Source organism: Cebus imitator, unplaced genomic scaffold (assembly GCF_001604975.1).
Source record: "Cebus imitator isolate Cc_AM_T3 unplaced genomic scaffold, Cebus_imitator-1.0 Scaffold469, whole genome shotgun sequence".
Lineage (NCBI taxonomy): Eukaryota > Metazoa > Chordata > Mammalia > Primates > Cebidae > Cebus > Cebus imitator.
Window position 1 is genome coordinate 1336148 of NW_016107784.1, and position 16692 is coordinate 1352839.

General features: G+C 40.7%; 1 protein-coding gene across 2 annotated transcripts; it reads left to right on the plus strand.

Moving 5' to 3' along the window:
• Positions 1–736: 736 nt before the first annotated feature.
• Positions 737–13712, plus strand: KLRG1 (killer cell lectin like receptor G1). 2 transcript variants are annotated; one of them, XM_037732752.1, is made up of 6 exons: positions 737–1627; positions 2124–2257; positions 4288–4392; positions 7116–7285; positions 11990–12090; positions 12430–13712. In XM_037732752.1, the coding sequence occupies exons 4-6, from the start codon at positions 7166–7168 to the stop codon at positions 12539–12541; spliced, it is 333 nt and encodes a 110-aa protein (XP_037588680.1). In that variant the 5' UTR covers positions 737–1627; positions 2124–2257; positions 4288–4392; positions 7116–7165; the 3' UTR covers positions 12542–13712. The 2 variants fall into 2 exon arrangements, with proteins under 2 accessions (XP_037588680.1, XP_017367826.1); XM_017512337.2 differs by lacking the exon at positions 2124–2257.
• The last annotated feature ends 2980 nt before the right edge of the window (positions 13713–16692 follow it).

Sequence of the window (16692 nt, forward strand, 5' to 3'; positions counted from 1 at the left end):
TGCTGTTCTGTTAAGGATTCATTTTTGTGCTCTGTACTAGAAAGTGGTCCTAGAGGCCAGGCACAGTGGCTCATGCCTGTAATCCCAGCACTTTGGGAGGCCAAGGCGGCCAGATCACCTGAGGTCAGGAGTTCAAGACCAGCCTGGCCAACATGATGAAACCCCATCTCTACTAAAAATACTAAAATTAGCTGGGTGTGGTGGCGGGCACCTGCAATCCCAGCTACTCAGGAGGCTGAGGTAGGGAGAATCGCTTGAACCTGGGAGGCGGAGGTTGCAGTGAGCCAAGATTGCACCGTTGCATTCCAGCCTGGGTAACATTCCAGCGTGGGTGACAAAAAAAGAAAGAGAGAAAGAGAGAAAGAGAGAGAGAAAGAGAGAAAGAGAGAGAGAGAAAGAGAGAAAGAGAGAAAGGAGAGAGAGAGAGAGAAAGGAGAGAGAGAAAGGAAAGAAAGAGAGAAAGAAAAGAAAGGAAAGAAAGGAAAGAAAAGAAAGAAAAGAGAAAGAAAAGAAAAAGAAAGAAAGAAAGAAAGCAATTCTAGATAGAAAGCTGTGGTGATCATAGCACTCACCTTTGTGTGTTCTTTCAGGGATCACAGTGCTGCCTGTGTGTTCCTGAAAATAGCTGCCTCGTGTATTTTGCCATGTGTAATATTTTGATTGGAAAGTAAGTCTAATGCCATTCTGTCATGGCTGGAAGCAGAAATATATTTGTTTTTATTAATTTGTACTCCCTGTTTCTCTTCTCTTTCTTTTGTCCTTATACAGTCTATCTTGATGATCTTATCCATTCTTCAGAGTTTTAATACCCTATTTTCCTGACTTTAACATTTTATTAACTTTTAACCCACTAAAAATAAATTACTAAGATGTTAGAATGTATTCGTTTACTTTGCTCTTCTTTTTAGTTATCTTTGCATGTAAAAACAAGACAAGAAAGAGAAAATGGAATGGAATTTCTGACACTGTGAAGGGTAAAGACGATAGCACAATTCAGACAATGTTTTGGGGAAGGCATGGTTATGTCTTATTCACAAATGTATATCTAGGCAAGAGTCAGTTTCTCCCGTGATTCCAGGCATATACACCCAACAGTCCACTCGTTATTGCTTATCACTGCCCCAAAATTCCAAGAAATGACGAAATCAGTCTCATTTGGCATACAGCTACTTTTTCAGAAGGAAACAAAGCAGAGAAAAAAATCTGAGATAAATTCATAGCTAGTAACCACTCTCACTTTTATTCTAGCTTTTGTAACTGAAATTGCTGGACTTGAGAGCAATTTTCCCTTGCTCAACAGAATTAGGTGAGATGGGGAGTCAATATATATTTAATGAGCATGTAGAGTGTCATGGAGCAAAAAAATAACAACTTAAAATATTAATTTCTATAGGTAGCACCAGAATTTGAATCATTTCCTGAAAAATTACTTCTGCTTTTGTTTCCTGCTAGCAGTTTAGAGATTGGGCTGTTTCTTCACTGATACCTGTCCCTTCACACTTCTATAATTGAGCTCTCTCAACTGCAGGTGAAAGATCGCTGGAGATGACTGACAGTGTTATTTATTCTATGATAGAGTTGCCTACTGCAACCCAAGCCCAAAATGACTACGGACCACAGCAAAAATGTGAGTTAACCAAGACAGCATGGAAAACGATGAATAGTGACAGTAGGCTAAGCATGAATGGGGAATAGAATAAGTTTGAAGCAGAGGGTGCAGAAAAATCGAGGATAATTTGAGGAAATACTTTCGGTTCAGTTTGAAGCCCAGAGTTGGAATATGAAAAGTTGGTTTATGGTACAGGATCTGACAGTAGGTCTAAGGTAAAACTCTTTTCTAGTCATTCACTTCTTTGACCCCGTGTAAGAAACCCAACCTAGGGCAATGCCTTTATTCCTTCTTGCTCCTAACTAAAGCAGGAACTTTGTTGGGAGAACTCTATCTTTAGTTATATTTGGAGTAACCTTGGACCAGCTGTTTAAATTCTAGGTATGGCTGTTTTTCTGACTATGGAATGAAGAGGATACCAATAGTTATTCTGGTGGATAATAGTAAGATTTTTGTCAGGAAAGAAACTGATTTACATATCTAGATTTTTTTTTTTTTTTTTTTGACCTCACAGTGTTGTACTAGAATGGTGACTGGGAAGAAAGGTATCAAGAACACTGCAGATAATAGTCTCTGTGACTGAGGATTTGAGGACAAAAGAGCCATTTTTATGTAGAGCCCCGAGAGAACATTATCTGAGACAGACGGGTAATAGTGTAAATGCCAAAATTAATCCTTGATTTTGTATCTTAGGCAGTAAATTCGCACAAGGTATATTCTTTAGGGTAGTTCCCTAAGCTTTCTCTCTTTTTACTACATAGTTTTACTATTATAGTTTGTAATGTCTTTTGAGAATGTTGTCTTAATTTGCTAAATCATTCTAGTATACTTTATTTGTGTAATCTTTTCCTATTTTTGAATTATATCTGTGTTAATTTCTAAGGAATGGAAATACTAAGTTAGAAGTAATGTATATGTCAAAGTATATGTTCAAGGTCACACACACAACTGGTGATAAATTGGAACCTCGGAACTATTTAGAGTCTTTTAATATACACTTAAAGTAAATTTTAAAAATTTATTTTACTTTCTTGAATTGGTTTGTGGTTACACAAATACAATTATGCTTTGATACCTTTTTTAAAGTTAGCATAACACAAAAATGAACATTTATATATTTCATTAAATGTTCTTCTGTGATGCAGTGTATTTTTATTTATTTATTTTTATTTATTTATTTATTTTTTTTGAGACGGAGTTTCGCTCTTGTAACCCAGGCTGGAGTGCAATGGCGCATCTCGGCTCACCGCCACCTCCGCCTCCTGGGTTCAGGCAATTCCCCTGCTTCAGCCTCCTGAGTAGCTGGGATTACAGGCACGTGCCACCATGCCCAGCTGATTTTTTGTAGTTTTTAGTAGAGACGGGGTTTCACCATGTTGACCAGGATGGTCTCGATCTCTTGACCTCGTGATCCACCCGCCTCGGCCTCCCAAAGTGCTGGGATTACAGGCTTGAGCCACCGCGCCCGGCGATGCAGTGTATTTTTAAAAGTTTTATTAGAAATCTGGTGTTTTTGGATTCATCAGTCCAAATATTTATTATGCAGTATTCTCTCTTCATGAAGGCATCTCTCATTATGAATTCTTTTTCTTTAAGAAGTTCAGAATACTCTGTTGATAACCACATATATAGAATAATTTATCTAAAATTGAAACAAGAAATTGAAGGCCAAACAGGCAAGTTTAATTCCTAATTAAAGGCTATTAAACAAAGGAATCAAAATTAGAACTTTGATACCATCTTAATTTACCGAGTTTTGCTTGTTACATGTACTTTCTATGACTGTGAGATACCTTCAATTTTCAAATAAAGATTCGGTAACTTACTGCTCTTTTAATAACAACAGTTTACAAAGCACTTCTGAAATGTAGATTATTTTTATTTAAATTTTATATATTTAAATTTTGAATAGATAATATGTTTACATGGTTCAAAATTCAAAAGGTACAAAAGAAAATAAGGTAAAAAGTCTTTCTCCTATCTTGTCTCCAGTGACCTTTTTATTTTTTTTCCATTCCAGAGGCAGTGTTATCAGATTCTTGGGTGTGCTTGCAGAGATATTTGTATACCCTGTTCTGCAGATGTTTCTTTGTCTTGACTATATATCTTACAAAATATTCCATATCAGTTAAAAAGAAAAAGCCAGTCTTTATTAGAAGCTGTATATTCACTTTATGGATATATCAAAATGTATTTGACTGGCCTTTTACTGGTAGAATTTCAATTGTATTCAGTCTTTTCCTCCTACAATTATTGCTGCCATGAATAAACATGACTTTTTGCACGTGTGCGTATCTGTAGGAAAAATTTCTTAAGGAGAAATTTCTAGGCCAAAGGGTGAATGCCGTTGCCATTTTAGTAGATACTGCCAAATTGTCCTCCAAAGAGATACCAATTTGTATTCTCACCACCTAAGGATGAGACAGTGTAAGCCACAATTTCAAAGGAAAAAAGCATTCTTTAACTTGACAAATAGAGTATGTTCCTTGATACAGTGTTGGTGGTTACCTTAGACTTTAGAGCCAGTCCCTGACACATCCAGAAAAGGAGCCTTTATGGCCTGGATCTCAGTTCCCACTAGGCCAAACTGCTTTCAGATGCGACATCCTTCCCTGACTTCCTCTTTTCTTTCAACCTTTCTTCCGACTCAGGATTGTGCTTTGACTCTGTTATTGCAGCTTCTTCTTCCAGGCCTTCTTGTTCTTGCCTTGTGGCAATAGCTTTGGGGCTTCTAACTGCAGTTCTTACGAGTGTGCTGCTACACCAGTGGATCCTGTACCAGGGTAAGTGCAAACTTAAACCAAAATTCATCTTTCGCTTTATATTATAAAAGCAATATAACACAGCAGGAAGTTTGAAAAATCAAAATAATTCAAACAAAATAAATCACCCTCTGTATACAGCTATTTCCTAGATATAGTCTCCTCATCTTTGACCATGTGCATTCATGTAAGCATGTATTTTTCTTTTTTTTTTTTTTTTTTTTTTAAAGATGGGGTTTCACCATGTTGGTCAGGCTGGTCTTGAACTCCCGACCTCAAGTGATCCATCCACCTTGGCCTCCAAAGTGCTTGGATTACAGGCGTGAGCCACCTCACCCGGCCAGTATGTATTTTCTTACCTCACTCGGTGCATCCGCCGCTCAGCCGCCCCCACCCCACCGCCTGCGCGGGTCCCAGCGCCGTTCCCTGCAGCCTTTGCTCTTTTCTTTTTGTTTTTCAAAGGCTCTTCCTCTGTCACCCAGGCCATGGGTGACAGATTTGTGTGCTGCTATACCAGCAGATCCTGTGCCACTGTACAATCACAGCTCACTGTGGCCGTGACCTCCTGGCTCAAATGATCCACCTCAGCCTGCTAAGCAGCTGGGCCCACAGGCACGTACCACCAGCCTGGCTAATTTTTGTATGATTATTTTTTTTTGTAGAGACATTTCACCGTGTTGCCCAGGCTGATCTTGAACTCCTGGGCTCAAGCCATCTGCCCTTGTTGGTCTCCCAAAGTGTTGGGATTATAAGCTAAGCCACTGCACCTGACCATATTTTCTTAGTAGAGCTGCAGTCAAGTCCTCTCAAAATTCTCCCACCTTTCTTTCTTTTAAAGGAAGGCTGGGAATAGTTCTGATCGTAGCATACTCATAATTTTGGATATTGCTTTTTAATTTTATGTTGCCAGAAACATTTCCTACTTAATTCCATATTTATTGCGATAATTAAATTATATTAGTGAATTATAATATTAGCGATGTTTAACTTTTCATTAATAGATATGTCATAATGTAATTAAACATATTCTGTTTTTTTTTTGTTGTTGTTGTTGTTTGCCATTGAGGTGCTTTCACATTTTCTAAAATGAATTTTTCTAAGTTTAATTCTTCTAGGCCCTCAAACCTAGTGATCTAGAGGACTCTCAGTTTATGTTTTACAGTCTAGAGCCCTAGCTTAGGTTTGTGTTTTTAGGGAATGATAGGGACAGATTATACAAAAGTGATTTATTAGGATTCTAAGAGTTCAGCTCCAGGGTTTCTACCTTAGATCCAAGTCCAACCTTTGACAAAAAGAAACACCTAGGGAAGTTGGGAATTTCTAATCCAGGCTGAGCAATGTCACAGTTTTATGGAAAAAGCACAACACAACTCTATGAGGTGCCAGTTTAACAGCTTGATCTTCAGAACTGATATTGATTGCATGCCAGGGCTTCTTGGAGAATAATTATCTAATCTTTATATGAAAAGCACTACTTTCCCCACTTCGTTATTCCCAAATCTAGAGTAGATATACACTCTATTCTGCAATTATATACCTACCCATGTGCTCATGGAGTATAATGGCCCATACTTGCTCACTATAGAATTGTGTTTATGGTGAGATTATGCAAATATGTGTAAGCATGGAAACTGAAGTAGAAAATCAATAGAATTTTGGAATCTTGGTTGGAATTACCTTGAAAGTGTATTCAGTTCCCTTTCATCTTTGATTGTTTGCTTTTGAGACAGTGTCTCTCTCTGTCACCCAGGCTGGAATGCAGTATTGTGATCTTGGCTCACTGCAACCTCTGCCTCCTGGGTTCAAGTGATTCTCATGCCTTACCTCCCAAGTAGCTGGGCTTACAGGTGGGCACCACCACACCTGGCTGATTTTTTTGTATTTTTAGTAGATATGAGGTTTCACAATGTTAGCCAGGCTGGTCTTGAACTCCTGGCCTCATGTGAGTCACCTGCCTTGGCCTTCCAAAGTGCTGGGATTACAGGCCTGAGCCACCATGCCTGGCCAGTTACCTTTCATCTTGACAGAACTATGAGCCAACCATTTTAAAGGAATGCAGATCTTCCATATTTAAGAGCTCAGTTAGGGCATTCTGTCACTTTTCACTGTAACACTGTTATGCTTCTCTACCAGAAAACGCTTCAAAAAAATATTAGTTCTTTTTGTCAAAATATAAGTGCTTTTTTTCCAATTTTCAATGGTGAGAGACAGTTACGTCTGTGATAATAAAAAAAAAAAACTTTTCATTCTGTTTAAGTTTGCTTTTCTTAATTTTTCTTTTTTTTTGGCACTTTCAATTGGGCATTCTGAATAATTCTGCCTGATTTAAGCAATATACATTATGCAATTATGCAATATATACACTGAGAAAAGACAGTACACAGATAGATATCATGCAATGCACAGTTATCTGGTGTGTTTATATCACATGTGCACAGAGATCTCTAGCACAAGTACAGTACTTGCTCCAGAGTTCTCAGGTAGAGCGTTCTACGTTTTCTTCTCTGTTCCTTCAGCTACAGCCACATTCTTGTGTAGTAGAATATATACTAGCAGATGATGGGGTTGGACATTATGAGGTATTCAAATTGAGAACATGCGTTGTCACACATTTCACTAACCCTCAATCTGAAAAGTGGTGGAGCAGGGAAGACCTGGGACTGCCAGATTCCATTTTATCTCCCATTTAATTTCCAAGACGGAGTGGTCCATGAAGATGTGAACCAGGTCCTCTTCTTTCCTAGGATCCAGCTACTCCACTTGTGCCGGCTGTCCTAGCTGTCCAGACCTCTGGATGAGATATGGTAACCATTGTTACTATTTCTCAGTGGAGAAAAAGGACTGGAATTCTAGTCTGCAATTCTGCCTAGCCAGAGATTCACAACTCCTTATCATAACGAGCACTGAGGAAATGGTAAATGCAAACATTTAGAAAATGTAGGGTTTTGTTTTTCTTAACTACTGTTTAAATGTGTCATGTATCCTCTTTTGAGGAACAGAAGGAATCTGTGATTTGGGGGGATATTATATTCTTCCCTTTCCCTCTTGTTCTCTTTCCTCTTCTTTCCTCCTCCTCTACTTCTCCTTCTTCCCTCTCCTTCCCCAACTCTTTACCCTTATGCTGCCTGACCCAACAAACTTCAGTTACAGCAACCCAGATGCTTGCAAAGCATGTACGAGTGTATGTGGGGGGAAGAGGCAGGAGGATGGTGAGTGTTTTGGAGGGGAAATAGACCTGAAATACAGGTATGGTTAAAATAAGTCTTAGGTCCGGAAACATGCAGGTCCAACAATGAAGAGGCAGCAGACTTTTATACACTGGAACTTGGGAAGGAGGGAAAGATAGAGATCACGGGGACAGAGTGATTGTGGCAAGGTCTTGAATGCCTTCTTTAAAAATGTTTTCCCCTTCATTCACTGGAATCCACGAAGTTCCAGACTGCAACGTCCAGAAAGTTGGGATATAAGGAAGGAAACGTGTGTGTGTGTGTCTGTGTGTGTGTGTGTGTGTGTGTTGGCCTCCACTTCCTACAGCCCCCTCAGATCCTTCTATCCACCCAGCAATCTCTTGGAAAACAACTTGCTATTAGTCCTAGACCATCTCAAGGCAATACAAGGAGTTGACATCCTGAGGTTGCCTGGTATAAATATCAATCAAATCCTAATTTGTCAACATAAATAACATCTTTTGTGCTAATTTAATACTAATTTTTGTGTTTTGCTATTGTTTTCTGTTTTCTTTTTGGGGATAGACTCTAGTCACAGAGAAGAGTTTATTGAGAATTAAACTATGCTAACTTACCTTGGGAAAAATCCAGAGGTAGTTACTCTACAGCAGTTGGGGAGAACATAGAGTTCCTAAATTTATTTTATTTAATTTATTATTATTATTATTATTATTATTTTAAGATGGGGTTTCACCATGGTGGTCAGGCTGGTCTTGAACTCCTGACCTCAGGTGATCCGCCCACCTTGGCCTCCCAAAGTGCTAGGATTACAGGCGTGAGCCACCACACCTGGCAGTTCCTACATGTTGTAGCTACCTATATAAGTACACATATAGGGCATATAGATTCTTGTTTTCTGTCAAGGGAGCACTTATTCCTTTGGAATTCCACATAGAATCTAAACTCTAAATTTTTCCACATTTGTGACTTACATTTTTTTTAACGTCTTCTCTAACTGAGGTGGCAGAATGCATCGAGGTCTACTCATTAGACATGGGATCTTTTATGGCCTCTGGCAATACAGCCTTGCTTTCTGGACCTTGTAGAAACTGCTATTCTCATTCTGATATAGTGACTGAGGATCTGAGCTGACTAACATCAGTAGCAGAAGTGAACCATGACCTGGAAACATTGTGGGCAAAACTGATAAACAGGAGTTATGAGTCATAGCACAAGACACTGCCACAGAAAATGGTGGTGTAGCAGCTACTATAAATTTCACAGTGTGATCATGAGAGGGGAGGAGGGAAAAGATGAAGGGCACAGAATGTCTGGGAAAATGGCAATATTCTGTTTCCGTGAGGTACGCAGAGGAAGGGCAGGATCATTAGAGGGATTCCTTCCTTTGTTTCCTTACATGCCCTGCTTCCTGAGACTAGTGTTGAGTAAAACATCAGAGTTACATTCACTGGATTTCCAAATTGAGTTTATTTTCTCTTAAGGCTCTTTGGGGCCAAGTCAGTGCTGGAGAGGGTGGAATGTCCCTGCTAGATGTCATAAGTTCTACTTTTGACATTCCCGTGGAATCTTACTTGATGCTCTGCTTTAATTCTTTTTCTGGCCCCAGCTTTTGTCAGATCCTGTAGAACCAAATTGACTTTTATGTGACCTGCTGAGTCTCTTGTTCTAGTGTTGTTATTCTTTTGTTCTCAGGGCAAGATTTACATACTATTTTGAGGTATGTGCAGTGTTTCCAGTGTCAGACTGGGGTCTGAGCCACTACCAAAAAAGCAAAAAATAAAAATAAAAGTGAGAGCTCTATGGATCTGTTAAAACTGAAGTTTTTCAAACTGGCATTCCATTGGTGGAGAGTGCTGCTGGAGAATTTGGTTGCTGTATGTAGAATCTACAGGCCTGTGGAAAATATCCCTCCCATGCTGTTACACAGCCGTCTTTCAGTGAGATGCTGAAGTAGAGTTCACCTCCTATCTTAGATCACTAACGGTAAAGTGTACAGTAATAACAGAGGCTACCATGGATTGAGCACCTGCTTTTTGCCAGGTGTTTTAGGTATAGTATTCCTTTTTTTTTTTTTTTTTTTTGTGAGTTTTTTTTTTTTTTTTGTGAGATGGAGTTTCACTCTTGTTGCCCAGGCTGAAGTGCAGTGGCACGATCTCGGCTCACTGCAACCTCCACCTTCAGGGTTCAAGCGATTCTCCTGCCTCAGCCTCCTAAGTAGCTGGGGTTACAGTTGCCCACAACCACACCCAGCCTTTTCTTAATCATCACAGCAATTCTAAAAAGTAGAGTTCAACATCCCCATTTTGTTGGTGAATGAATAAAATCCAGAGGAACTGGCTGGGTGCGGTGGCTCCTGCCTGCCATCCAGCACTTTTGAGAAGCTGAGATAGGTGGATCACTTGAGGTCAGGAGTTCGAGGCCAGCCTGGCCAACATGGTGAAACCCTGTCTCTGCTAAAAATACAAAAATTAGCTGAGTGTGGTGTCGCACACCTGTAATCCCAGCTTCTTGGGAGGCTGAGGCAAAGAATCACCTGAACCCAGGAGCTGGAGGCTGCAGTGAGCCGAGACTGCACCACACTGCACTCCAGTTTCGGTGACAGAGTGAGACACTAACTCAAAAAAAAAAAAAAAAATCAGAAAATGAATGAGTATAAGTCCAAGGCTACAAATCTGGCAGAGCAAAATTTTAAATTCCACTTTGGTGGGCATGGTGACTGACGCCTATAATCCTAGCACTTTGGGAGGCTGAGGATTGCTTGAGTCCAGAATTTGAGACCCAAAAAAAATATTGATCTCAGAAAAGAGGATAGAAGAAGCGGGAAGGGTTGGGGAAGGGGAGGTTAGGGAGAGTTATGTTAAAGGATACAAAATTACAACTAAGTGATCCACCCGCCTTAGCCTCCCAAAGTGCTGGGATCACAGGCGTGAGCCACTGTGCTGGCTCCTCTCTCAACTTTAGAAGAGCAACTCTTCATTTGTGCTGGTGCAGGGTCCAAGTAGGCAAAGAGAGACAGTTAAGGGCAGAGCCCATAAATTCTTACTCTTTAGCAACCATCTTCTAGGAGTGGAATAAAAATGACATCAAAATGGGACACCTGGTGATATCATAATAACCACAGGCAGTTGAATTGTATTGCCTTCTTAGTAGTTTCCAGATAAAAAGAACATTTTATTCCAAAGGTATTTAACTGATTAAGCTGTTATTCAAAAATATTGAAAATATAATTATTGATTACACTAACATTAAATCCTACAACAAAATTAACCTTGGATTATCTTTTTAACCTTTTATTTTAATCTATTTTAATCTTTTAATATTTTATTTCATTTATAGAGACAATTCTCTTAGGATATAAACTTCTTCATTTGAGTGTCAGACTTTGCAGATCAAAGCATCTTTTATCTCTGTTCTTTTGGGTAACATGGCATGCAGAAGTGGTGTAGCCCATTTAACTTTACCTTAAACTGTGCCCTTAAGAACCGTTTTTTTCTTGCCATATACAAGATCGATGAGGACATGGAAAATGAGACTTTAGTGGGGGGAAAAACCAAGAATATTGCTATAGGCTTCATCATAATTTATGTATGGGAAAAATGACCACTTCTGCAGCAAATGTTTAACAGCTTCTTCTTCTTCTTCTTCTTCTTCTTCTTCTTCTTCTTCTTCTTCTTCTTCTTCTTCTTCTTCTTCTTCTTCCTCTTCTTCTTCTTCTTCTTTTTTTTTTTAAGATAATCTGAATACCTATCAGGCGCTTTCTTTAATTAAGGAGAAAATTGCAATGGAAAGTAGAGATGTAATATTATCTTATTTGCTACATTATAAGAATCCAGTTACAGATAGAAAGGCCAATTTTAGGACGCTGCTCCTCTCTATGTTAATCTTTAGAATTAGACGTTAAATGAGAAATTAGTTATTTATAGTGAATAGTTGTCTTAGCTTGGGCTGCTGTAACAAAATACCGTAGACTGGGTGGCTTAAGCAACAGATGTTTCTCTCTGTCAGTTCTGGAGGCTGGAAGTCCAATATCAAGGTTCTGTGGCCCCTGGTGGGGGCCCACTTCTGGCTTGCACATGACTGCCTTGTTGTATCGTCACTTGGCAGAGAGTGTGCTCTGGTCTCTTTCTCCTTTTATAAGGGCACTAACTGCATCATGAAGGACCCACCCTCATGGCCTCATCTAAACGTAATTACTTCCTAAAGGCTCCACATCCAGATACCATCACACTGGGGGCTTAGGGCTTCAAAATGTTGATTCTAGGAAGACACAAGCATTCAGTCCTTAAGAATCGTGATGATGGAGGGTGTAAGGAATGATAGTTTGTCTTTTAATTAATTACTTAAGTTAGTATTAGGAATCCAATGTGGAAAGGAATAATTGTTTGACTGTGACACTAGGTCCCTCTTTTGGTTTTCAACCTCTCCCTTAGAGCCGGGTCAAAGGTTTCCTCAGTGAGGCCTTTTGCTGGATTGGACTGAGGAATCATTCTGGCTGGAGGTGGGAAGATGGATCACCTCTAAACTTCTCAAGGTAAGGGGCTTCAAAGGAGGGAAAAGAGAGAGAGAGAGGAAAAAGGAAAGACAAATTATGTTACTTGGGGAATAGATTAAGAAGAGCAGGTGGAAAGGAGAGGAAAGACTGAAAAGGACAGGGAATGGGAGCAAGGAGGGGAATGAACAATGGGTAAGGACAAAAAAAAAGGATGACTTTTAAAGAGAGGCTGATGAACCATTTTTATTCTTGTGCTGTTTGGGGAACTAGGGACCTGAATAGGGAAAAAGAATTTGCTCAGTTTTTATCCCTTCATGCCTTTCAAGTCCTTTTCTGTGCATGTGGCCTCAAGTGATTAACTTTTCTGAATTCTTACAGGATTTCTTTTAATAGTTTAGTGCAGACATGTGGCGCCATCAACAAAAATATTCTTCAAGCCTCAAGCTGTGAAGTTCTTTTACAGTGGGTGTGTAAGAAGGTCAGACATTGATGGATGGCCACTCGTCCTGACCCTCGGATCTGTCATGTAGCCCTAAAAGGACGGAGCCGGCCACCGGATCTGGGGCAAGCCATGAGCATATGGTTAGCAAATACTGGACTTGCTCAGATGTGGCATTACATGCAAGACAACCTCCTAGGGATTGATGCCTCACTGATGGATTCTCTTGGAGGCTATTTAGATATGTGAACAATTTAAAGACCAGATCTAAGCAAACTGTTGAAATAGATAAGTTTGTTTTTTGTATTTCTCAGTATGCCAACTAAGGCTGCCACCCTCATCCCCTGCCCAACCATCTCTGTCAAAAATACATCTTTTTCATATTATATTCTGAGCTCATCTGATAAAATCTATGCCCATATATACTATTGCTTATGTACTAGAGAAGTACATTATTACTCCTCTAGTGCATTACCGATCCCTGGCGGTATACTTTTATCCTAACAGTGATCCTTGCAGATCAAACTTTATTCTAAAGAATAAACCTAGCTGGGCATGGTGGTGTGTACCTGTAGTCCTAGTTATTTGGGAGGCTGAGGTGGGAGAATTGCTTGAGCCCAGGAGTTTGAGCCTGTAGTGAGCTGCGATGGTGCCACTGCACTCCAACCTGGGAGACCCAGTAAGGCTCTATTTCTAAAAAAAAAAAAAAATGCTAATGGTGAGAATATAAATTGTGGGAAGTGAGCGAGGGCAAGGTGGTACTCCCTCCTTCTTAGGCCTTCACACTTAATGCAAAAACCTTGTCTTGGTTGATTTTTTTTTCTGAGTATGCATAGATGTGGTTGAATAAACCAACGTATAATTGTATCTTTTCTCTTTTGTGAATATGTGACCTGCATATTAATTTCAAGATAGCAATGAATTCGATAAGGCATTTTCATAGAGGAAAGTTTACAGAGACAGTTTATGTGGTTGGATCACCAAATTATCCTAGGCACTAATGCCTCAAAAATAAGAAAAACTTTATTATTTTTCCTTAGCAGAGTTTAGACATACATAAGGAGAGAGGTGCAGTAATGAAGGAGATCATAATTCTTTTTGTCTTTATCGTTCATAGTTTTTTTTTTTTTTAAACGTGGACTATATATTATCTACCACTGTATCCCAAATACCAAAGATAGTGCTCACATTCAGTGACTATTAAATAAATAAATGGATGAATAAATAAGAATGAAAACTATTCATTCTAGTTGTTTCTGTTAGTCCATAAATTAGAGGAATTAAAGATGAGAAAAACAGTATATCCTAATCCTCCCTAACCCACCCATAAGGGTCTTCAGTAGCTAAAGAGGCAAAGGGCCAGTTAATCTGGATACAATGCTCATAGAAGGAAGTCGTGGAAACAAGCTCCCGTCCCCGAGTGACTGCTGTCCTTTAGTTCTGGTGCAGGAAGTATCCCTTAGTTATGGATGTGGTGGTAGTGACTCTCATTTCATTAAGGATGTGACGATAGCGATTCCATGTGGGCCATGGCTTGGCTACTTCCGGGTGCACAATTTCATTTACTTATTGAAAGATAAGAAAAGGAGAACTACAGTTGGGTCTTAAATTTTCACCTGAGCAGGCAGGATGTGTGCAGTCCTCCTCTGTGACTACGGTTCAGGCCTTTAATAAGGATTTATCCACCTATCAGCAGAATTGGGTGTAGTTCTTCACTGCTTTGTCTCCCTTAAGAATGTTACAAGGGAATTAACAATTTACTTTCTGGTTGCTTATTTATTCCTTATACTTATTTATGAGGGGCTGGGATCAGTTAGTAACTCAATTCTTGTGCCTTGCCTAGTGAAATAAAGTTTTGTAAAACTAGAAACTAATGTTTTTGATTAGCACTTACATTGCACAGCGGACTCCTTTGATGAACATTATACATTAAACATATCTGGAACATTCAGTGTCTGGAATAACACATTTATTAAAGATAACGGAGCAGTCACAAAATTGAAATGAAGAAAATCCAGGAACACACAGGAGGAGTTGGAGCAAGCAGCCTCCACTGATTTTCCCCCTGCAGAAACACAAATGGAACAATTACTGGCGCAAGAAAGTACCTTCATAAGAACCAAAAATCAGATAAGCAATGACAGTACCTGGTTTTAACATCCTATCAACAAAAGAGGCACTGAAGGGGGCAGGAGAGACAGTCTTGAATTGCCAGTGCCACCCCTTCCCCATCTCCCAGCAGCAGGTGTGGTGTGGAGAGAGAGTCTGTGCTTCGGGGAGGAAGAGTGCAGCCATTATGGAGCTTTCCATTGGAACTGAGTGCTGCCCAGTCAAAGCAGACAGCAACGTGGGACAGAATTCAGCCAGTGCCCACGGAGGGAGTGTTTAGACCAGCCCACAGGGGAACTGCCCATCCCAGTGGTGGGAACCTGAGTTTTAACTTCTCCCACCACTGCAGGGTAAAGCACTCTGGGGTCCTAAATAAACTTGAAAGGCAATCTAAGCCATAAGGACCACAATTCCTGGGCAAGTCTTGGTGCTATGCTGGGCTCAGAGCCAGTGGACATGGAGGGAGTGTTGGACACAATGAGCTCTAGATTTCTCTACAAAGAATCAGTATGTCAGTATGTTCAGTTATTTGTCGTCCATTTTAAAATTTAAATTCCTTGTAGTTTTAGGAAACAATCTTTTCCACCAGTTCTAATCGGTAGTTCTCATCTGTTCTCCTGGTCCCCTGCTTCATCCTTACATATCCAAGTCACCTGCTTTTGTCACTTGCTCTGGTCACCTGCTCCAGTCACCTGCCCTAGTCACCTGCTTTGACCTGAGTCACCCCGGCCACCTGCTCTGACTTGTCCCATAACTGTCCTTCCCACCAAACTACCCACCCTGCCACTTTGGCTCATACTGCTGCTCTCTTTAAAATAGCCAATCAGAATTAGCTTAGGCTGTGCGGTCTAACCCTAGCCAATGGAGGAACGGCACAGCAGGAGGGGCTACCTGTATCAGGAATAAGAACCCCTTTCCTTCCCTTGTCTAGGTGCACGCTTGCCATTGCTCCACCCTTCTAAAGAAGTAAACTGCCTTGCTGAGAGGATTTATATTCGAGTGCTCTTTCTTTTGCAGCACTGAAATTTTGCATACAACAGGGAGTGTGACCTAGTGAGACACCAGCTGGATGGCCAAGGGAGTGTTTGTGTAACCCCTCCTCCAACCCCAGGCAGTGGAGCTTGCAGCTCTGGGAGAGACTCCTTCCTTCCACTTGAGGAGAAGAGATGGGAGAATAAAGAGGACTTTGCCTTGCAAGGATACAGCTCAGCCACAAAAGGATAGGGCACCACCAGGCAGAGTCCCCAGGCCCCTATTCTGGGACCGAGTTTCTGGATGACATTTTAAGACACGCTCTGGATCAGAAGGGAACATGCTGCCTTGAAAGGAAGTACCCAGTCCAGGCAGGATTCAAAACCTGCTGACTAAAGAGCACTTTGGCTCTGACTAATCAGCAGCAGTTCCCAGGCAGTATTTGCCATAGGTATTGGATGAGATCCAGTGCTGTGCTGGCTTCCAGTGTGACCCAGCACATTCTTAGCTATGGTATCCATGGGGAGAGACTGCTTCTGCTTGAGGAAATGAGAGAGAGATTGGACATAGATAAGGAGAGATTTATCCCGAGACAAATGGGGACTTTGTCTTGCAGCTTAAGTACCAGCTTGGCTACCATGGGGTAGAGTACCAAGTAAGCACCTGGGGTTCTCGATTCTAGGCTCCTGGACTGAATTTCTGGACCTGCCCTGGGTCAGAGGGGAAGGAGCCCATTGCCCTGAAGGTAGAGATCCAGGCCTGGCAGCATTCACCATAAGGTTACTGAAGAGCACTTGGACCTTGAGGGAACATCAGTGGTAGCCAGGTAGTGGTTACCACAAGCCTTGGGTGAGACCCAGTGCTGTGCTGGCTTCAGGTCTGACCTAGTGCACTCCCAGTGGTGGTGGCCACAAGGGTACTTGTTTCACTATTCCCCCAGCTCCAGATAGCTCAGAATGAAGAGGGCAACTTTGTTTCCTTGGTGTAAAGTAACAGAAGATAACAAGAGTCTCTTTCTGGTAATCTAGTAAGTTTTCCTGTATGATACCCAAGACCACCAAGGTGGTACTTCTGTAAGTCTGCAAGAGTCACAGTATTACTGGGTTTGTGGTGCTCCCTAA